We start from the raw sequence: 24,165 nt of genomic DNA, 5'->3' as shown, positions 1-24,165 counted from the left end.
TACAAAGGAGGTCAGTATCATTATCCCCATTTTACATATTGGGAAATTAACTCCTAGCACTAGCTCAAAAATGACAAAGAAATATCAAACCTTTAAAAATTAACATTAATCCTAGGGTACCAACTAATTACTGCTAAGGATGTTCTTTAAAAATGCAGTTGGCAATGTATACAGTATAATCGTTTGGGCTGTGGTCAGAGAAACATTAGCCAGAGGACAATTCCACATGCTTGGGAAGTCTGGATAGCATGCCAAGCAGGTAGTTCATAAAGGAGGGGTTTAATAAATCCCAGGGTACCAAAACTTGATGCGTTGTTTAGGGTGAGATTATGCATCACTCGGGCACCAAAAAAGCTCCATTTGAGAAGGAAATCTTGAGCTCTCTTCTTCAATGACCTTCCATTTTGTTTGCTTGCCTAAAAGAGAAAGGAAGAAAGAGGACTCTATAAGTAAACTATGTTGACTCCTACTCAGAGGGAATCTTATTCAGCCTTTGCACGTGGCCACACAACACAGCAGGGGAGACAGGAGAGTGGTGTGTGTTTGGCAGTTCACAGGATATCTTGGCCAGTCTGGCAGGACAGTTTGGCTGCATGATACATGCTCTGCAGTGCACATACTTAGTACTTCAGAAAGGAGTAGTGTGCACTCTCTCTAGTGCAAGGGGGCTGGGGACCCAGCCAGGCCTCCCTTGGGGCTGTGATATGCTGAATGGTGTTTCTGCTGGGCTCCTGTCCTAGCACTCAAGATAGTAATACCACTCTACACATGTATAGCTAGAGAGGAAAAAACTCTTTGCACTGTATTATGCCATATACAAACGAAGAGCTGTAATTGGTCCCTGTACTTTAACTTCATATGCATAATATTCAGTGGGCCATCTCTCTTGCCAAACAACAAAATGATATATCCAATATCCTAACTCTGGGGCTTTTAATACTAGCAGCTCATTGTTGTCACTTCAGCCTGACAGGGCTTTGCTCCATGTGCTAACATAACCTGTCACTTTTGCAAACAGAAAGAAGCGGTGTTGTGAATTTGACAGTGACTGCACTTTAACATGAACAGAAGGTAGAGGGCAATGGGAGGATTACATGTTCTGTAAATGATTAGCTCTGACTCAACTAATCTCAACTCCTACAGGGGACTGTTGGTTGGGTTTATTTTTTCCTAACCCTGGGAAAACAACCCTGGAAGCCATACCTGTTTGCCTTTGTATCACATTACATAATAGATGCTAAAGGGGGGATGATCTCCTATCTTTTCTGCCTTCCTTGTTTATCACTGATTGTCTAAAAGAAAATCCCACATCACATTTTAGATTGTAACAGTCAAATTCTGCCTTCAGATAAGAGGGCTCAACCTTCACTTAAATCAGTGGGAGTTGTGCATTTGTGTATATAAGACAGTAAATATCATAATGCTACTCTGTAAATCCATGGTACGCCCACACCTTGATTACTGAGTGTAGTTCTGGTCGCCCTGACTCAAAAAATATATTAGAATTGGAAAAGGTACAGAGAAGGGCAAGAAAAATGATTAGGGGAATGGAACAGCTTCCATATGAGGAGAGATTAAAAAGACAGGGACTTTTCAGCTTGGAAAAGAGATGACTTGAGGGCATATGATGGTGGTCTATAAAATCATGACTGGTGTGGAGAATGTGCATAAGGAAGTGTTATTTACCCCTTCACATAACACAAGAATCTGGGGTCACTCAATGAAATTAACAGTCAGGAGGTTTAAAACAAACAAAAAGGAAGTACTTCTTCACACAATGCACAGTCAACCTGTGGAGATTGTTGCCAGGGGATGTTGTGAAGGTAAAAACTATAACTGAGTTCAAAAAAGAATTAGCTAAGTTCATGGGGATAGAGCCATCAATGGCTATTAGCCAAGATGGTCATGGATGCAACCGCATGCTCTGGGTGTCCCTCAACCTCTGACTGCCAGAAGCTGGGAGTGGATGACAAGGGATGGATCACTGATCTGTTCATTCCCTCTGAAGCATCTGGCATTGGTGACTGTCAGAAGACAGAAGAGTGGACTAGAGGTACCATTGGTCAGACCCAGTATGTCTGTTATATTATCTGAGGGCTGAATTCATCTCTAAGGGCTCTCTATTCAGCATTGTACTTAATAATAACAATGCCTAGTTCTTATATAATGCTTTCTATCAGTAGCTCTCAAAGTAGGTTAATATCATTAATCCCAATTTTACAGATGGGGAAACTGAGGCACGGAGGAGGGAAATGACTTGCCCAAGGTCAACCCACAGGTCAGTGGCAGAGTCAGGAATCGACCCCAGGTCTCCTGAGTCCAAGTCCAGTGCTCTATCTACTAGATCACACTGCCTTCTCTTATGTACCCACTTACATTAAGGAGCTCAGTACGATGACAGAAGACGTTAGCATTACAAATCATTATATTTTCAAACAAAAATAATTGAAAAAAATTCCTCTTTCACTGAAAAGGCTTGATTCAGGATTTGGTGTTTGACTTGAGATCATTGATCTCACTATCACCTGAAGCACTGAATTTTCCTCATCTGTCTGTTCTTCTAGATTGAGTCACAAGCTAGGATGTCATTTATTATTTCAGATATAACCTGGAACTCTGAATGCAGGTCTTGACAGGTAAGGCAGACCCAAATTTAAACTATTTTGTTTTGAAAATATACGTGTGTTTGGTAACAGATGAGCATAACAATCTTAATTTAACTACACAAACCTTGACTCTTATTCAGGGCCGGCTCCAGACACCAGCAAAGGAAGCAGGTGCTTGGGGCAGCCAATGGAAAGGAGCGGCACGTCCGGGTCTTCGGTGGGAATTTGGCAGCGGATCCCTCAGTCGCTCTCTTCCTCTTTGAGCTGCCGTGCCTAAGTGCCGCCGAAGAGGAAGAGAGGGGGTGAAGGACCCGCTGCCGAATTGCCGCTGAAGAATGAAGTAGCGCGATTGAGCAACTGCCGAAGTGCCGCCGATCAGCTTTTTCTTTTTTTTCCCCCCACTTCGCCGCTTGGGGCAGCAAAAAAGCTGGAGCCGGCCCTGCTCTTATTATTTTAAATTTGCTTTGCAAAAGATTTTTAATTCACTATAAAAATAATTCCCATCAAAATCTTGAGTAATATTAGTGCACTCAGCCTAAAATCACAGAGGCACTTTCCATGTGGTCATTCTTTTCATACAAGAAATTCTTCTGCAGATTAGCCCCTGCTGATTCCATCTGTTACTTTATCTTACACCACACTTAATGTCACATAAATATCATTTAGAAAGAAACAAAGATCTGCATCTCTGAGGACCAAATCTTGCTCACACTCATTTGAGCAGTCCCACTGGTGTCATATATACAAAGGTAAGGTGTGTATCTTTTATTTATTTTTACATCATTATGGAAGTGCTGATTTTAATGTCATAGTCATATGTAATTGTGGTTTTCATATATAAAACACTTGAGGTGGGATTTTCAGAAGCAGTGAGTACTGGCTTAACTCTGACTTTATTGGAGCAGATCCTCCGCTGGAGTAAATTATCATAGCTCCATTGACTTCCATGGACTGATGACAATTTACACCAGCTGAGGATGTGTCTCATTGAAAAGTCATTGTCTTCAGGGAGAGCAGAGTTAGCCCAATGCTGAGTGCTTTTGAAAATCCCATCCTTGAAGTCAGTGGGACTTTGCTTACATGATTAAGGGGAGCAGGATTTGGCCCTGAATCAGACAGAGCAGTTGAAAGGTACCTTGATAACCCTTTGCTCAACCACAGTATCCAACCATTCAATAAATGATTCCACAGTGGCATTCTTCTTTAGCAGGTCCTTCAGTTCTTGGAACACTGTAATAGAGTCATCTACCATGTAAAAAGGAAAACACATCGTTGCTCGCTCCTCTGAATATGAGAGAAAGCCACTCACCAGTCATTGACACTTTTGTAGCATGGAAAGGAAAGGAAAGAATTAGAGCATTGAAAGAATGGAAAATTCACCAAGGAAGCAAACATTCTTCTTTGTTAGCTTTTTGTGTTTGTTTGTTTGTTTTGTTTTAAAAAGCTCTTCCACGTTGCAAATAATAGGAGACTTTGAGAAAATGGAGAGTTTTCCCATAAAATAAAATTACACACTGAGATACTGACATTTTTCATTAGTTTCAGGATCTGTTCTTGGACCCATGTCTAATTCTAAATTTAACAGGACAAAGAACAGCTTTATCATACTGTAATATGGATGATCGAAACAATGGATGACTTTCACTGTGTCTTAGGTTTCTCTGACTTCTTAGGTTCTCGACAGCAAAACTAAGCTACTAGCCCTTCCAAGATTCTCCTTTTCTAGAAAGTGTCTCATTACCTGTCCAGTGAATTCCCAGCTAATCTTTCTTTTCACTCTGCTAGTAGAGCAAGAACAGAAAGGAAAATAGTAAATAAATAAATAAAAAGAAAACAAGAGAACAAAAGAGCAACTAAAGTGAAAATATGACTAAATTGTGAGGCATTTTTTAATAAAAGAAAGAACAACATATACTTCGTTCAACCTTTCATGATCAAAGTAACAAAATGTAGAAGAACACAGATGCTGTTGCTCTCAATTCTGCCAGATTTTGTCCAACATGTTCCTTAAGTGATTAAAAAGTATCTTTTGTCACCACATAGTATATTCAGGCACTGAGGAGAAGGTGGCTAAATCCCTTTATTCTGAGCCAGTAGCTATAAGAACAGGTAAAAAAAAATAGAAAAATGGTTGTGTGAAAAAATTCAAAATTTTGTAGCTCTTTCCATTATCTAGTTTTTGTGACATTGTCTAGGATATATTTACTGACATTTTTTATTTTAGAAAAAAGGCCATTTTCAACAACAACAAAGTTTTTTATGCAAGCAATGTAATCTAGCTCTAGTAGCTATTAAATAAAGCTACAATTAAGTATTAAATATGCTTTTAGATGTGTTTCTTTAGAACCCTTATGCCCCATCTTCACTATCAAATGAGCTGTTAAAGAGACATTTTTCAGAAACAAATCAGATGTGTTGACCTGTGCAGATGGTGGCTAACTTTTAAAAAGAGTTCTGACAATTATCAGATAACATAGATATCATTTTCTCAACAATCATGTTAAAAATGCCCAGTTGGGATGCCAATAGCTGACACAACTGTGTTAAACCATTTTCAAGGTTGATATTTGCATGCAGAATTTGATAAAAGCTTCTCCTTTTGTTGGACACATTGGGACCATTTAATGGCTTTTTAAAAATTTTGGAGGTGAATCCTGAATTAGCATAGGAAACTCAAAACCTGTAAGTGCAAAGACGTTTTCCTCAGTCCATCTTCACACTAACTAATTAAGCATAAAATGCAAGATTTTTTTTGTATTTTACAAAATATCTTACCACAGACTTACATTCAGTGTAGACTTCCCCATCAGATTCCATGCTGCCTGAGACTGTGAGAAGAGCTTGAGACCCAATGCTATTCAAATCTACCTTCTCAATATCAGCCACCATGGAATTCACCACATGCTGATCAAAGAGGGCTGGTCGGGCAATCTGCAAGAGACCATAGGATTAAATGCTAAAATCTGCACCAGTGGAAAGAACTTGAATAATTTGTGGAAGAGGAAGGATCGTGAGCTCTTTCCTTCCTTTTTTTAGGCTGAGGAATGATGTGTCTTTTTTATGATTAGATACCACCACAAGAATACAATTATTTCAACATTGACCAAATAGAATTGCCATGACTGAGTGAGAATTGATTCAAATTCCATATTAACTAACTCTTAGCCTTCCCCTTTCTTAGTTACATATACATTATAATACTTTGTTCTACTGAAGTGCCTTCCATCAGAGGCTCTCAGGGTATTTTTACAACTCCACTGTGATGTTTCTATTGTCTTCATTTTACATATGGGAAAAATGGGGCACAGAGAAATTATATGACATGTCCAAGGTTATACAGGAAGTCTGTGGTAGAGGCAGGAATAGAATCCTGTGTCTTAACCACAAGACAATGTTTCCTCTGATATAGTACACCAGATAATAAGATGATGGTATTTCATAATTGTGAATGACTGCATGTTACTGGTGCAGAGCCAGCACCACTTACATGGGTAAATCACAAGTTAATCCAAAAGGTGATGAACTCACTAACCATTGCACTGAGGAAGTCATCATTGGGAGAAAGATCATTTGATATTTTCCACTTTGGGAATAAACAAATACCCTTTTATTCCACTTCATAATTTGCTTGCCAAAGCATGGAAGGATTTGCAAAGAAAAATCCTGTGGGGATTACAGTGTTGTCACCTGAAATGGTAGCAGACTCATGGGTCCAATGACTATAGCTGGTCAAAAAATGGGAAGATTTTTCATTAACCTTTCACTCTACAGTGTTTTGTAGTGATTCAAATTCTCAGTCTGGTCTCCAAAGCTTACCTGAGCTAGGTGTAAGAATGATGTCTGTCGTTTCAGAGAGGAAACAAATCTTCGTGCAATAGGCAGTTTCTTATCTGCCAGAGCTTCTGGTAGATTTTCTAGAGATGAAACAACCCACTGTTCCCAGTTTTTAGCAAAAGTTCTTATATCTGCCAATAAACTACAATAAAAACGATATATTAAAGAAAGGCCAACATTATGCTAAAACATTACATTGCATCAGTTTAAGGGGAACAGCTTGAACAGCGAAGGCCATCAGAGATAGCAGCAGCACAAAGACCTAGACAGACAAATAATCACCAACAATTTTTCCCCTGGGGGAAAAGAACGGAGAGGATCTACATATAACAGATACTAATCACATTCTTAAGGCATTGATGGCAGGTAATTAGATATCATGGTGATGGGTGTGATGCAAGAACCATGATAGTATTCTGAAAATAGTGGAAATTAAGCTTTCATCTCACATAACTAGCATGTTCTAGTCTCCTTTGTCTTCAAAGAACCTCCACTCAACCTATATGCCTCTCCAGCTGCTGCCCCATCTACCTTCATCCCCTTCCCTTCCCCTTCAGATTCTCTTCCCCAAACTGGCTACTTTGTGCCACTCAGGTAGTATGAAGGAGCTGGAATCTGGCCTTAGCTGTCCAGCTGAGAGCTCCTCTTTCAGCTAGATGGTCTAGCTAACTCTTGGGATATAGGCCATGGCAGGAGAATGGCAGAGACATACAAACTGCTGCCTTTAGTGCATTAACTCGAGCAGAGCTAGCCGGAGTCTGTCTACCCACACTGGGAATCACACTTCCCAGATGCAGTGTAGACATACCCAGAGGGATCATACTCAACTGGTATAAATTAGAGCAGGCCTGAGGCTGCCATAATTAAGGCTGGCACTGGAGGTGGTCGATATTGGCACCTAAAATAAGGGCCATAACTGGCTCCTTGACAGCTCTCTCCTCACCACTCTCCTAGGAGCTTGGTGCAAGAGAAGATCTGTCCTACGGTGGCAATAGTGATTACGGGCCGAACCCTGAAACCCTCAGTCATGTGAGTAGTCCCACTGATTTCATAGGGCCACTCACACAAATAAGGGTTTGCAAGGTTGGGCCCCATAATTGGAAATTTTAAAATGGCATCATCATTCAGTCTACTTTGATTACAGCTGTAATGTGAAAAACAGCAGCAGGAACAGAGAGCAACATACCAATAGGGTCAGATTTGAAAATATTTTGGAAAAAACACACACAGGTCTACATCTATACATTCCATCAGTTCAGGTTGTATTTTGTCCTGTACTGCACCATTTTAGAAAGGTCCTTAAAATTAATGATTAATGTTGTAACTGAGTAAAAGTCTTCTCACCTTAGAATTCTATCGTAACATTGGCTGCTTACTCCATCTCTCTCTGGAGCATTTGATTGCCTAACAATTACCCAGACTATAGCATCATTAGTAACTGTCAAGTACCCACCTTTCTGGCATTTCTTGCATTGTTGCAGGGATGAGTACATCTGTGAGGACCTGGAACAAGGTAATAGAAAATTGTTTTACACCTCCATTGTCAACACATTCATACAAAGAAATTTAACTTCTGGGAAATTTAATTCCTATTGTAAGCTCCTGGAGGGCTCTTCCATTTACACCTCTTTGAATCTTTCCTCATGACTCTTAAGAAAAAAAAAAATCCAGGTAACGAGAAAAGAACTGGACATTAAAATAGGGTTCTCTTTGCTTTGATAGTTTTGGATATTTTAATGTAAAAGTTGAAGCTTACAGCATTTTCATGTTTTCTTATCTGCTGCCTTTATTCTGATCAAGGGAGGCATACCAAGTTAGTTATAATAATGCATTTCATAGAGGTCTGCTCCAGAAATGTCTCAAAGATTCCCCTGTTTTTGTCACACCCAAAATTATTGTTATGGAACGAGCTGCTAGTGTTAAATTCAGCAATGATAACATTATGGACAGGAAGGGTGGTTTGGGGGTTACAGGAAAGCTGGGTTCAATTTCTGGCTGTCACAGACTCTCTCCATGGCCTAGGGCAAGTCAGTTTGCCTCAGTGAAATGGGGCCACTGATATTTCCTTTCCCCGCCTTTGCCTCTCTTGGCTATTTAGATTCTTTGGGGCAGGGATTCTCTCTCGCAATTTGTCTGTAGAGCACAGAGCCCTGCTCCTATCTTAGAAATACCTTAGGTACATATATGGCCCCCATCACCGTAGTATCTGACATAGCTCTGTAGACACTGCAACTCAGACTGGACCACAGGTTCTGAAGCTGAGGGAGGGATGCTGGCTCAGAGACTTCCTGCGTAGAAGTACTCTAAATGACTTGCCTACAGTCACACAGGAAGTCTGTGCTGGGGAAAAGACTTGAACTCAGGTCTCCCAAACCCTAGGCTAGTGCCCCTAAGCATTGGACCATCCTTCCTCTTGTATGGGTGGAGCCCAGAGGATTTTCAGGGTCTGGTGCAGGTCCTGGGACTCAATCTCAAGTAGGGGCTTGGTGGGGGGCGGGATTCTAGTCCCTTGGTGGAATAATTGGGGTGAAACAGCACTTAATATCAGGTTTCAGAGTAGCAGCCGTGTTAGTCTGTATCCGCAAAAAGAAGAACAGGAGTACTTGTGGCACCTTAGAGACTAACAAATTTATTAGAGCATAAGCTTTCGTGGACTACAGCCCACTTCTTCGGATGCATATTAGAGCATAAGCTTTCGTGGACTACAGCCCACTTCTTCGAAGAAGTGGGCTGTAGTCCACAAAAGCTTATGCTCTAATAAATTTGTTAGTCTCTAAGGTGCCACAAGTACTCCTGTTCTTCTTTTCACTTAATATCAGCTTCTCTGATGGGTTTTAATTATCTGGCTCAACACAGGGTTTCTTATATGTCATGTAATAAAACAAAATTTGTTTATACTAATAATTTTAATGGTAAAATAATACAATAAAATGCTAGTTTATATTTGACAATTGTAATGCCAAGAACACCTTTAATGCTTGAAAACGAGAACTAGGGAAAATGACATAGAAGGAATAGCAAATTCTTTAATGTGATGACATTTTGGGGAATTCCACTATTCCAGATTTTGATTTCTGCGCTTTGTAATATTTTTTCCCTTTTCGCTCAATCTTAGTTTAATTTGTAACCAATACTTATGGAGATACTGTGTTTTTAAGCAGAAAACCCATGATAAACTCAAGGCACAAATGTTCTGTACTGGAACTGATGTTAAGTGGCACAGTCCAAGAGCAGTAATTCATATCTTTATGAATAAGGACTGGGAATGGCTGAGCCATTACAAACATTGACTCTATCTCCCCTTGTAAGTACTCTCACACTTATTATCAAACTGTCTGTACTGGGCTAGCTTGATTATCACTTCAAAAGTTTTTTTTCTCTTAATTAATTGGCCTCTCAGAGTTGGTAAGACAACTCCCACCTGTTTATGCTCTCTGTATGTGTGTATATATATCTCCTCAATATATGTTCCATTCTATATGCATCCGAAGAAGTGGGCTGTAGTCCACGAAAGCTTATGCTCTAATAAATTTGTTAGTCTCTAAGGTGCCACAAGTACTCCTGTTCTTCTTTTTGCGGATACAGACTAACACGGCTGTTACTCTGAAACCTGTCATATCTTTATGCTAACCTTCTACACTTTTTATTGATTTCATCAATTGACATGAATCTCAAATTTGCTGCTTGGTTTGCTGCTTGATATGCTTCTATGAAATGCTTTCCCTGCATCTTGCAGATTTTTTTCATATTTTTATCCAGTCAAGAAACGCTAACTAGACCCAAACCTCTCCGTTTGCCACAAACACTACTTTTGATGTTTTCTGATTTTCAGTAGCAACTGTGAAACCTATCAGGAAGATAGTGATAAGCCTTTGTACTTATGTGATGTCTCTTATCTGAGGATCTCAAAGAGCTTTACTGCTATTAATTAAGTAAGGGCCAGATTTTCAAAAGAGCTCAGCACCCAACAGCTGCCACACAGGTGTCTGAAAGAGGCTATTTCCATTTTACAGGTGCTAAAAAATTGAATAAGAGAGAGATCAAATACCAAATGCTAAGGGCCTCCCTCAGGCCTGGTCTCCACAAAGTTTTTAGACTGTTTTAACTATTTTGATTAGGGGAGTGATATATATATATATATATATATATATATATATATATATTGCCAAAACATTGAAATCAATACAATTCCTAATATGGATATCAAAATACTGGTATAAAAGTTTTTATCCATGTCCTACTCAGACAATGAAGTTACTATGTATTTCCTTGAGTAAAACCTGAGTAAGAACCTCAGGATTTGGTCCTAAGGGACCTACTCAAGATCACACAGCAAGTAGGTAGCCGAGGAGGGAATGAAGTCAGCACAAATTCTGCTCTGACACCAGTTTTATGCTAATGATTATAGTGAAGATGCTGCTGATGTACAGAGGTGTGAGAAAGAGGAGTCAGGCCTCAGGAATCTTGTTGTTCTAACTTCTACACCTTATTTTTACTCAAACACCTCCTGTTAAATAGCTGTAGATTGACCCAGCTTATCCACAAAACTGAATGCTTAACTCACCTTGTAGAGTATTGAGTCACAAACACAGAAGATGTCAATGATAACAGGATTTTCAAGCAGGGGAAGAAGATGGTCAGGCATTCCTTGCCAAAAATGTAGTAAGAAATGCTGAATCTGGGGAGAGGAAACAAAACACAGAGACAAATAATGTCTTTTCTGCTACCTATGCATATATAACCAAGAATGTGTATTCAAACAGCCTCACCTCTTCAAAGTTCCCATTAATTGCATTGTCAAGGACACACTGACAGTGTGTTTTGTACATCATGATAAGGGTATCTACCTGTTTTGGAAGACAGAAAGATTAAATAGGATCTCTTACCACTCTCCTTTACTGCTGTGATGAAGTAGGTTTCTGCTGTCTTTTGCTAGCATTGAAGTACAGTATATCAGCCTTCTAGCATAAAAGGAATGAAAGTGCATGCCCTTCAGAAAACAGTGGGTACAGCTCTAGAACTGATAAGAATGAAAGAGGAGCCCATCTCTAATTCTGCATCAACACTTTTAAGGCCCAATCATGTATCAGATGTGCAGAATATATTTTGAAAGTTTACATAGGCAGTGGCCAGTTTACCCAAGTTAGGTGGTGAAGTATACCCACATATTTGAAAGTAGGATTAATTCCCAAGAGTAGTACAAGTTAATCATTAGGCTACTATAGGCGTCTAGGAGTGTTTTGAAACATCATTGGGTGGACAAATGGGGAAAAAAGCTGTCAGTCACTGGGTCAAAGTTTAATCATCACCTTTCAAGAGCAAAGCTTTAAAGAGCAGAATTTTCCTTTCATGTCATGCAGCTGATTCATCTCTAGTGTATTGCTCCTTGATTTTAATAGCATTGCAGAGGTGTGACTGACAAAGGAATTTGTCCCAGTGTCTGAAAAATTGGTAATATTTGTAACTAGAGTTGTGCAAAACATTTCCAAAGAAGCCTGACCTTAGACAAAGCTTACCTGATCATCCATATTCAGAGAAAGTTTGCTATGGTTTGTGAAACTTTCTAACATACCAAGGCCCAGATTGAACTCAGGTTTGCATAGTTTCTGCTAGGGTTGTCAATTAATCACAGTTAACTCATGTGATTAACTCAAAAAAATTTATTGCGATTAAAAAAATTAATCGTGATTAATCACATTGTTACACAATACCAATTGAAATTTATTAAATATTTTGGATGTTTTTCTACATTTTCAAATATATAGATTTTAATTACAACACAGAATACAAAGTGTACAGTGCTCACTTTGTATTATTTTTATTATAAATATTTGCACTGAAAAAATGATAAAAGAAATAGTATTTTTCAGTTCACCTCATACTAGTACTGTAGTGCAATTTCTTTATCATGAAAGTGTTACTTACAAATGTAGGTTTTCTTGTTACATAACTTTACTCAAAAACAAAACAATGTAAAACTTTAGAGCCTACAAGTCCACTCAGTCCTACTTCTTGTTCAGCCAATCGCTAAGAGAGACAAGTTTGTTTACATTTATAGGAGATAATGCTGCCCACTTCTTAATTACAATGTCACCTGAAAGTGAGAACAGGAGTTCGCATGTCACTGTTGTAGCTGACATCACAAGATATTTATGTGCCAGATGCATTAAAGATTCATATGTTTCTTCATTCTTCAGCCATCATTACAAAGGACATGCTTCCATGCTGATGAAGCTCGTTAAAAAAAATAATGCGCTAAATATATTTGTGACTGAACGATTTGGGGGAGAATTGTATGTCTCTGTTTTTCCAGCATTTTGCCATATATTTCATGTTATAGCAGTCTCGGATGAGGACCCTGTATATGTTGTTTGATTAAAGAACACTTTCACAGCAGATTTGACAAAACTCAAAGAAAGTACCAATGTGAGATTTCTAAAGATAGCCACAGCACTCGACCCAAGGTTTAAGAATCTGAAGTGCCTTCCAAAATCTGAGAGGGATGAAGTGTGGAGCATGCTTTCAGAAGTCTTAAAAGAGCAACATTTTGATGTGAAAACTACAGAACTCGAACCACCAAAAAAGAAAATCAACCTTCTGCTGGTGGCATCTGACTCAGATGGTGGAAATGAACATGCGTTGGTCCGCACTGCTTTGGATTGTTATTGAGCAGAACTCATCATCAGCATGGAAGCATGTCCTTTGGAACGGTGGTTGAAGCATGAAGAGACATGAATCTTTAGCGCATCTGGCATGTAAATATCTTGCGATGCCAGTTACAACACTGTCATGCAAACGCCTGTTGTCACTTTCAGGTGACATTGTAAACAAGAAGCGCACCGCATTATCTCCTGAAAATGTAACCAAAGTTGTTTGTCTGAGCGATTGGCTGAAGTAGGACCGAGTGGACTTGTAGACTCTAAAGTTTTACATTGTTTTATTTTTTAATGCATTTATTTTTTGTACATAATTCTACATTTGTAAGTTCAACTTTCATGATAAAGAGATTGCATTACAGTACTTATATTAGGTGAATTGAAATATACTGTTTCTTTTGTTTTTTACAGTGCAAATATTTGTAATAAAAAATAAATATAAAGTGAGCACTGTACACTTTGTAATTTGTGTTGTAATTGAAATCGATATATTTGAAAATGTAGAAAACATCCCACAATATTTAAATAAATGGTATTCTATTATTGTTTAACAGTGAGATTAATCGTGATTAATTTTTTCTATCACGTAATTAATCGTGATTAATTTTTTTAATTGCTTGACAGCCCTAGTTTCTGCACATTTTTGGTGTAGGGAAAAGAGGGGAATGTGCCAAGAGAAACAAAAATAAAAGATGTGTACAGATCACTGTGCGAAATGAACCTGCTGACTTTCACACAGCTACAATTGTAACTACAACTGTGTGGAAAATGGAGGATGAAAGGGAGAGTCAACAATGTATTCATGGAATTTTTTGTAGAAATTTATAATTTTGACAATTTTTCATCAAAAAAATCAAACTTTGAAAATTTCATCCCACTTTAGTTGTAACACCTAATGCCAGCTTCTACACCTTCAGAACCTCCACTCACTTAAGTTTCTTAGCATTTTAACTATCTATCTGTGTAGGTTTTTATAGCAGTTCCCATCACCATGGTATCTGAGGAGCTTCTGGGCATTTCCTTCACTTTAAAAACCTAGAAAGGGATCCTATTCTATCCTTTTCAGATACTATTTGAGCTCTGTTCTGGACCTGTAAACATTTTCATAGATCTCCAGCTGTCTTGGATGCAATATTTGTTTCCTCCCTGTCTCTAAGAGTCAGACTATGGTGCAGCAGTCAGCAAGATTCTGTCAATACAGCCAAAACAGTGCCCATGGCTTCAGCACAGGTTGTGATGTGGTTATTACCTGGCTAGCTCCATCTGCAGAGGCTGAACTAGGCTGTATTACAGCTCATTTTAACCACAACTGAGAGCCTGTCTAGATAAGAAGTTTTCACTGGTTTAACTTAAATTGATTTAAACTCTCAATACCATGGATGGCGGGTATCATAGGCTGCAGGAGGTTGTGCCTACCCAAACAACCAGGCATTGCCCCACCCATGCTCTGCCCCCAGTCCCCCTCCTGCCTCTCGCTCTGCGAATCGGCTCTTCCCATGTGCTGTGGGGCTGGCGCTGGGGCCACGCCACCCGTGTTCCCAGCACTCCGGGGCTGGAGCTGCAGTGCCAGCTCTACCAGCGCTCCAGGGGCTGGGGACGTTCTGGGGCTGGGTGCACTAGCCTGGGGCGGGGGCCAGTGGCGGTGGTGGGGGCTCTGGGCTCCAGTGGGGGGAGGGGTGTGGAAGGGGCAGGGCTGGGGGCTAGCCTCCCCAGGCCAGCAGTTCACATGCTGCCCATGATCAATACAACTTCTCAACTGTAGCAAATATATTTTTCTTTAGCCAAAAAAGCAGCATGAGAGCTTCTGCTTTGTTGTTGCCCTGAAAGGAGTCAAAATGGGGCAGCAACAGCAGGTCAGAGGGAGCAGGCCAGTTGAGTATGCTAGGCACCCCCTGCTGCCCTCAGACACTGCTGTTACAGGAGTGGTCTATAAATGAGAGACATCTATCCATATGTAAATAGTTAGCTAATGGATTATATGCTAGTAGGTGGCTCTCAACAATATATAGCATAGGTCTTGGATTTTGTAGAGGACCAATGAAACTTGTTGTGCACTGCAAATGGCTTCTTACATGTTGCTCTTCATAACAGAGGCACAAGGTCTTCCAAGGCCTCCACTCCTTTCACTCTTCCAGAACAAGTAGGCATGAGCCTACCAGCTCCTCCCCTGAGGGGATGGCTCAGAAGGGGGATGGGCAGCACTGCAACAGCCGGTCAGTGGCCATTAGGGTCTCAGAGACCCCTAATCTTAGTACAGCAGCCACCAACTTGGCCAACACTGGGGGACTGAACCAGCAACTTTCAGAGTTTACAGCTTGCGCTAAAGATCTTAGCTCTGCAACTTAGGGTCCTTTTAACAGATTCAAATCCTACATGGATCAGACATATAACACATGTACTAACCCCTGGGCTATGTATGCAGAACTGTTTATTGGATGGTTAAAGTGCAAGTGGGAATGGGGTAATATTGTGTATTGACTTGTAAAATTCACAATTTTTAATGTACACTGTGTTGTTCCGTTACATACATCATCCATTCAGGAAACAGCAACAATACCATCGGACTTCTGTAACTGAGCCACACAGGACAAACTTCCCATGCTACAGTCAAATGTGCAATTCAAACAATATTGTGACCAAGAATTATTTGCTAGAAAATTCATGAATAATTTCAAATAATCAGCACACATGGCATTTTGTGATTTGTTCATAGACAGTTGATGAAGAGGGGAGGTGGGGAAAGGTAAATTTCACCTAATTATTTGTTGTGAATTATTTGCTCCAATCTAATCAGTAAAAATTGACTTTAAAATCCAAAGGCATTTGGAATGAATACAGCTCCCAACTATTTGTTTGTTTTGCCCTCCCCTTGTTACATACCATCAGTTTGTAAAATACTAGGTCAGTTAATAGGTAAATAATTCAACCACCTTTCCAATGGTGAGCCAGTTAATCGACATTAGTAAAGGTTTGCCCCTTCTATAAATCAGTCAACTCTGTTTGATTGTGGACATTTCTGGCTCTTTCATGTCAATACTGTGATCCTCAAAGGCTGAGTGAGATATGGAGAAAAGTTTTCTGACAGTTTTTGGTCTGCAAGTCAAGAAAGAAGCATCTCCCATTTTACCTTTTCTTTAGAAATGCACCCTTGAAGCACAAGGTGTTGAGCACTGGGGAACTCTGGAAGGAGCGTTCCAGTTTTGGAACTAAGAGAATATTTCCTAGTGAAGCCACCCTGAAATGTGTAAAAATACAGTAAAATTAGAAATATGTAATACTACCAACACCACCACCACCAATTAGTATTTAACTAATGTTATATCTCATGAGACTCTCAAAGATTCCAAAACTTTGGTTAAAGTCAGATAATTCTTCCAAAATTCCAAAGTCAGATAATTCTTTTCAAAACTTGGGTCACTGTTCAGTAAGATGCCTAACCTTAAACACCATCAAATTTTGCTTTCACAGTTGTACAAACCTGGAATCACCCCACTGACCTCATGGAATTCTACTGGCTTCAAAGAATTGACTCCCGATTTACAAGTGAAAGCAGACCATAATCTCTTGTGTTTAAATGGACATACATAAAACATACACAAAGCTTTGTAAGACCAGGTGGTCTTATTGGGCTAAATTAATCTTTGGTGCAACTCCATTGACTTTAACTGAGTTATATCAGAGATTAATTAGAAACATTTTTTTCTGGAATGGACCCTTTAGAGAGTATGGGCCCAATGCAGTGCTTAATTTGTGCCATGGCTTGCCTGGGTGGAGCCCCAGCACCTCTAGGTTTGGCAGTTCATAGCCCTGGCACTTCTGGGCTTGCTGCATCAGTTATGAATGCAAAAAAATTGCACCTCTTCCATTACAAATTAAGCACTGGCCAAATCCTATTCCATTTAAATGAGTGGGAGTTTTCACAGTGAGACTCGAATTGCCTCCTGAAACACTTATGAGACTGTAAATACCAAGACCTTTTCTTGGTATTGGCTGGATAAGTGAAAGAGCAGCTCTGCTCCTTGCTCATTTCTGAGGTAAGCTCCCATTCATTTATAAAGGTTCCCAGATCAGTCTAACCTGCATACATGTGATTCCCATTCATTCACTCTCAGGAGCTGAACTAAGCTCTGTGCCTTGCCGCTTTCTCACATCTGAAGGAGTTCTCCTTCGGTCAAATGGCAGTGGCCTGTGGTTTTGGTTCAATCCCTGCTGAAGATAGTGGTGTCTGGAGGGGTGTGTAACCATAGTTCATTACAAATTTACTGCAATACTATGAAACAATTCAAGAGCCCAGCACTGAAGTCCCTAGTTTTGCTTGACTGAGGTCTCCCGGACTGCGCGTAAGGGCAGGAAGTGAAGAATAAATTCCTGACAGATATAGTACAGAGAGGCAAAACACACTTAACCAAGCTGTAGTTTGGCCAGGATACTAAGGTCAATTCTCTCTTACCAAAAAAAAAGAAATGCTGTGAGATTGTTAACAAGCACAAGGGGTCATGACGTCAGGCTTACATCTCCTTGGAGGATAGTATTCTGAGAACACCATGCCGCCAATTACTCTGCAGGGCCACTGGCTTAGTACTAACTCAGAGGGGAAAATGCCTCCCTTCTGGGCTATCACTACCACTTTCTTCAGTTCCTAGATGTTCCCTACAGGGCTCCCATTCAAGCAGTGACCTAACTGAATCTTGTAAGCCCTGGCAGGATCACAGCCAAAGGTAGCACAAGTGCTGGCTATACCTCGAGAGGAAAGCTTTCAGGGCTAGTACTGTGGCCCCGAATGCTTATGCTAGCCTATCTCTTTCAGAGCGACGGCAGGTGCAGATGATGAAACAATGACAAGCCTGCATGTTCAAATACTGACTGTACGATAAAACATGACAAATCTACACTTCACTAGTTTGCTGACTTTATAATTCCCACAAAAACCCGGCTGCCTCAGCCCACTTCTCAGCAAAGACTGAACAGTAGCACCCTGTATAATGTGAAGTATGACGTTACTAAGACTTCCTAAGCTTTACAACATATACCACAGTACACTTAGTGCTGCATTATGAAATACCATGAGGAAAATGAAATGATAGTGGTCAAGATAAATGGACAAAGTACATTCTGCGATGCTCTCCTGGCTTATTGAATTGTGTTTGCTCACATAGGATTACATTTACCCCTGGTCAGACTGCATGCACAAGTCCCCGTGTTCCCTCTCTGACTCACTTAGTCCTCAGTGCACAGAGCCTTGTACAGGTCTTCTGCAATGAGAGGAATTTCACCTTTACGAATCCACTCATTCTGAATGGGTTCCCTCAGTCACTACTGGGTGGGATTCAGCCCAGGTACTGGGCCAGCACATTTAAACCCTGATTTGAGAATGTAAGTGGTACTTAAATTGGCCTTGTTCTAGCCCTCTGCATATGGGTGAGTTTCACGCTAGCGTGAATTAGCAAGTTTAATGGGTGTACATAAACATAGTGCAAAGAAATACAGAAAAGTGTGTAATTCTGTGTCCACTGAAGCAGACATAAAGATTTCAACAATCTGAGTCAGTCTCAAATTAAATGAATTCAGAATACCAAGAACTGAAGCTAGGTGTTGTCCACCACTTATTTGCCCTGTTTTTTAATCTTTTGACTTACATTCTTACACTGATCTGTTTCATTTGAGGCTGTGCATTTGCATTTGGGATACATTAAATTCAGATTTGAATGAACACTTCAGACTTCCAGTCTTTATTTTGTCATTAAAAAAACAAAACAGAAAGCAAAGAATGACAGACATATGTTATTTGAACAGCACCGTGCCTGTCCCATCAACCTATTCAAACACAGATAAAGAGCTAAATGAAAGAAATGATAGAAGTTTAAATTCTGTATTGACTTAAACATTAGACAGTTAAAACACTGTTTTGAGTCAATATTTCTGCAGTTCTCCAATTGCCTATCAGCATCAAGATTTTTTTTTAAATTGATAACAGGAGCAATCTGGGTGCCTTTATTATGCAATTACCCATTAAATGTATTAAAAGCTTTGATTAAAAGAAATTAGTGCATAAAAGTTTTTTTTTAAAGAAAAAACATTTGCACCATTTCATTGTGCTAATGGATTTATATGACTGTATCCCACGTCTAGGTTTGATATTTTAACCCATTGCCACCTGCCCTTTCATTCTAATACCATCTGTTTCTAATGGCTATTTAACATTAAGATAATGACAGCAATATTATCAGCCTAATTAACCAACCAGACTCTAATGGCACACTAACTGGTTTAGATAAAAGACTTTTCTGATATCTGCTCGTACAGAAAAAATACTAAAAAATGTGATAAAACATACCAGAGGTAAACAATGTGCCTGGCACTCAATGTTCATCCAAGTTTCATTTAGACTGTACCTATAAGATTTTACAATCTTTTCAATGTTTCCATGTTGCTGGTGAGAGTGACATCTCATGCAATCTTTGTAAATCCTTTCTGCAAAAACTAATTGGACAAATTGCCTAGGGAGGTTGTAGAATCTCCATCATTGGAGATTTTTAAGAACAGATTAGACAAACACCTGCCAGGGATGGTCTAGTACTTAGTCCTGCCTCAGTACAGGGGACTAGACTAGATGGCCTCTCGAGGTCCCTTCTAGTCCTATGATTCTATGATATTTTCAAGACAGTATATAGTTTAATGGAAGGAGAGTTGCAAAATTTTCACTAAATCCTGACTGGTCACATTCATTTTAGTTTGTTTTGAAACTTGACTGCATGGTCTCAGACACCCAGGGCTAGACTATACAACCCTTACATTGAAACCCCTTATTCACAAGTGTAATCCCATTGACTTCTTTGGGATTTCTCTTGGGAGCACATGCTTAGCAGCATGACTAAAGGTCACACAATCTACCCTATAATGCACTGTTGCAATTTTCAAGCAAACTGGGGCTGGGGGGAACCACTCCCTATTCAATAGTACTATTATGAATAATGGGACTACAAGTAAGAGAAAACAGGGCACAGTGCTTACCTCATTCTTCAACTTGCTTCCAGAAAACCTTTGAAAACAAATAGATTGTATTAATACATCAAAATTGAGCATTGTGGTTATTTTAATTAAACAACAACAACAACTCCGCCCACACACACTGCACTGGATGGAAAAATGATCATGGCGAGCCTGAAAAATAAACATGCCTGGACAATTAGCTCTATTCCTTAACTTCTACTGGTCTCCAAGCTCCTGAGAACATCATTAAAGCCATGGGAGACAGTCTTTTAAAAGTGAAGAATTTAGGGCAGTGACCAAACAGAAAAGTCTAAGGCCCAGGTTCCATTCAGACTTCAAACCTGTGTCAGAACCTCACAAAAGGTTGTAAGTCAGGGAAGCATTTGGCCCCAAATCTAGAATATTTTAGAACTGCCCTAGCAGAGAATCAGAGTAATAAAAAATAAATGAAAGAAAAAAAGAGTTTTGACTTTCCCCTTTGAGAAGAACGTTAACAGCATAAAATAGTGTTTGCCAGAAACTAGCTACTTTCCTAGAACTCAGAATGGTTTCAATCCAAGAGGGATGTATCTCTGATGGAAAAAAAGATCATTAATAACTGTCAGGAATATGTAACAGTATAGACACCATTCTGTGTACTATGGGCCTGGTCCAATGGCCACAGAAGTCAGTGAAAAGACTCCCACTGGCTTCATTGGGTGTTGAAGCAAACCCTAGGTGCAGCCACTAGAAAACTCAAGTTGAATTAGATCTACTACGTTAGAGAATCCCGGGTAGCAAGGTTTTACAAGGATCTGCACAATGATGAAAACAAGTCAGCTGTGGTTTGTTTAATTAATAGAATTCCCCCTTATTTTAGCTGCAAGGCAGTAAGATTACAATGACAACATGAAGTTTTATAGTGACAGGAGAGGTATTGTGGTTTCAAGCCATTGAGATGTGCCGGGGACAGGGAGTGGAGCTGACATGGCCAGAGGTGACCCAAGGCCCGCACAGGCCAGACTCAGGGAAAATGGCTCAGGGGAGTGGCAGTGAGTGTCTTGGAAAGGGGAAATGTGTGTTCCTTCCAAACCTCATGTCTGATGCCAGATACCAGAAGGCAAGTAGAGAGGGTGGGTAGGCAGAAGCACTCCACTGCCTACAGAGATAGAGCTAAGTGGCCTCACAGCTAGATGTATATTGTGGACAGAGCAACAAGGGGACACCATCATTTTAGCACATAACTTGGGCAGCTTTTGCTGGGTGTGTTCCTCCAAAGCCCCAGTCACAAGGTAAAGCTGCTCTTCCCACAGTGCTGTTGGTAGGAGTGTGCTACGCTTCCTCCTTTGAACGACGGGGGTGGGAGGGGCAGATTTTTAAAGGTATTTAAGCACCTAAAGATGCAGAAAGGTGCTTAGTGAGGTTTTCAAAAGCACCAAGGCACTTTAGTCTCATACTGAAATCAATAGTTGTTAGACACCTGGTAGTGCCGGAAAATCCCACCAGGCACCTATCTGCACCGTTAGGCACCTAAACTCCTTTGAAAAGCTGGCCCTGGGTACGTTTGCATTAACTCCATTTTCTTTCACTCAGCAGCAATGGAGCTTGCAAGGCTACAGGCTTGAACCTAATGGTGCATGGCTCTGGCTGAGATACTGCCCAGCGCCATTAGTGATATGGCCCCCTTTGTACCTCTCACTCAATTAAATGAGCAATTTGTTCAAGATAATTCTGCATTACAAAATAACCTCATCTACAAATGTGCCAAAAACACCCCCGCAGCCCTTGATAAATACTGGATAAGGAAATGGCAGGTTCAGATTTATTATATCCAGCAACTGCTTTCTTTAGATCCCCCTTTCTTTAGATGACCAATGCCACCATTAGCCTCATGTTTTCTGTTGTGCCCTATTTCTTATGTCAGGGACTCTGGGCGATAACCTGAAGCTGCCAGCGGCTGAATTTTCTATATATGCCCATGAACTCATTTTCCCTTTTCCTTTAACACAATCCCAATCATGTCTGTATTTTCATCGACAATGAAAGACTTCATTCAAGCCATATGTGAACTGAGACATTTGTTTTATGAACTATTAATCTTTGTTTGGTAAACCAACATGCAGCTATCATAATTTATTGATCTTGCTAGCTGTCCCTTAAATAAATATAATTAGAGCTTCTGGTTTAGGTTTCAGCTTGATATTTGCCAGTAAAAGAACCAGTAAATATTAATCTACACTGAAACCCACCTTTCTGCCCACAGGTGCCAACTTCACACCATTCCCTGCCAGTTTTACAATGGTGAGCTGCATTGGGTGGCAAATGGAGAAAACTGCCACACAAATATGTAAGGTTTCAGAATAGCAGCCGTGTTAGTCTGTATCCGCAAAAAGAAGAACAGGAGGACTTGTGGCACCTTAGAGACTAACAAATTTATTAGAGCATAAGCTTTCGTGGACTACAGCCCACTTCTTCGGATGCATATGAAGATATGCATCCGAAGAAGTGGGCTGTAGTCCACGAAAGCTTATGCTCTAATAAATTTGTTAGTCTCTAAGGTGCCACAAGTCCTCCTGTTCTTCTCTTTACACAAATATGTGTAAGCAAAATGCTCTGAAAATTGAGCTTCACTATTCTAAATGTAGTGGGCTAGTGTAAATGGTGTAAATGGCATAGCTCCCTTGACTTCAGCAGGGGTATGCTGAATTACATCAGCTGGAATCTGGCCCACTGTGTCCAAAAATTTAACCTTGGATTTTTGGGAGTAAATTACTTCCCCAAACCAGGGGCATTAAAAACATGAGAGAACAATATTACTGGTGCCTCTATACTATAGTGATAGGTGTCCTGTGACTACCTTACAGAGATAGATAAGATTAAAATTAGATCATTGCGGAACATCATTTCAAAATACAGTGGCAGAGATTTAGTCTCAGAAGTCATGTTACTGTACCTTGTCAACCCTTTTCCAGAATACACAGAGTGGTAATACGCACTGCTTTCTTTAATGCCGATTCCATAGTAATGATACCTGTGAAAAAGAAAAGGGCTACTTACGTTTGTGGAGGACACACATAAAGGTCTACAGGGAACTAAACTGGTACTTAATTCAACTTTTCCTTAGAATCTATTTTAATTAAAATTATTTGTCATGTCACTGGGACAGATCCTGGTCCCACTGAAGGCAATGGGAATATTACCATTGTATTCAAGATTTGGCCCAAAGACCACAGCTAAACTACTTCCTTCACCTACCAGGATACACTCAAAACCCACTTAGACTTTCAACTGGTGCAGAATGCAACTCCCCACTTATTAAATGTTATGTCCTGCAATGTTATATCTCATCTCTGCTCTATAGTCAGCAGTGGCTTTCAGTTTGCTTCCCGGTGAAGGTTAAAGTGTCAGGTTTGATCCATCTATCTAGGTTTTTATATCATGCTCACCACTGTAGTATCTGAGTCCCTGGAAAGTTTGAAGTGGTTTATAATCAGCTTACCTTTCAGACTACTTCTTTCCGGATGTGATGCTGCAGCATTTTCAATCAGATGAGGTGCTTGAAACAACTATCATGCTTCTTGTCTACCCTGTGAGTCAGTTTTCAGCCTCCTGCCCATATCTAGAAATACTATCCCGTAATCCTCACATTGGCTGGATTCTCCTCTTAGGCCTTGCCCACCCACAGTGCATGCACTGATTCACTAGTTAAATCAGTGTAACTCCCCTCACGTGGACACTCTTGACATAATACACAGTTGCACTGGTTTAAGTAAATTGGTTTAGAATCACAATTTTTAGTTAAACTGGTCAATTTTGTATGTAGACCAGGCCTAAATTGCATTGGCGTAACCCTCCAAACTCAGTGGAGTTACATCAGCTTAACTGAGGGGAAAATTTAGATTGACTCCCCTTTGTATATTTCAAGTATAAACAATAAAAGTAGTAATGTGTTCAAAAATGACTCATTAGTGTCACATTAGTATCACTTACATCAACATCATTTCCTCATCTATAAAAGCTAATAGCTTACATTTATATAGCACTGTTCATCCAGAAGGATCCCAAAGTTATAACCTGGTTTACAAACTCTCCATATTAAC

The 24,165-nt window shown here is 40.0% G+C and overlaps 1 protein-coding gene across 2 annotated transcripts in view; it reads right to left on the bottom strand.

Annotated features, from left to right (window-relative positions):
• The window catches only part of RFX6 (regulatory factor X6), a 49,686-nt gene that overhangs the window by 10,864 nt on the left and 14,657 nt on the right, over positions 1 to 24,165 (bottom strand). The window contains exons 5-14 of one of the 2 annotated variants that reach the window (XM_024114578.3): positions 23,019 to 23,096; positions 20,108 to 20,135; positions 16,224 to 16,331; positions 11,210 to 11,287; positions 11,005 to 11,118; positions 7,894 to 7,943; positions 6,423 to 6,582; positions 5,393 to 5,537; positions 3,742 to 3,851; positions 299 to 416 (exon numbers count right to left, since the gene is read on the bottom strand). In XM_024114578.3, the coding sequence (XP_023970346.2) occupies positions 299 to 416; positions 3,742 to 3,851; positions 5,393 to 5,537; positions 6,423 to 6,582; positions 7,894 to 7,943; positions 11,005 to 11,118; positions 11,210 to 11,287; positions 16,224 to 16,331; positions 20,108 to 20,135; positions 23,019 to 23,096 (989 nt within the window). The remainder of the gene's footprint in view (positions 1 to 298; positions 417 to 3,741; positions 3,852 to 5,392; positions 5,538 to 6,422; positions 6,583 to 7,893; positions 7,944 to 11,004; positions 11,119 to 11,209; positions 11,288 to 16,223; positions 16,332 to 20,107; positions 20,136 to 23,018; positions 23,097 to 24,165) is intronic. The other variant, XM_065588387.1, reaches the window with a different exon arrangement.

This window comes from Chrysemys picta, chromosome 3 (assembly GCF_011386835.1).
Source record: "Chrysemys picta bellii isolate R12L10 chromosome 3, ASM1138683v2, whole genome shotgun sequence".
Taxonomy (NCBI): Eukaryota; Metazoa; Chordata; order Testudines; family Emydidae; genus Chrysemys; species Chrysemys picta.
Note: the sequence above shows the minus strand (reverse complement) of the source record. Positions and strands in the feature narration are given on the sequence as shown.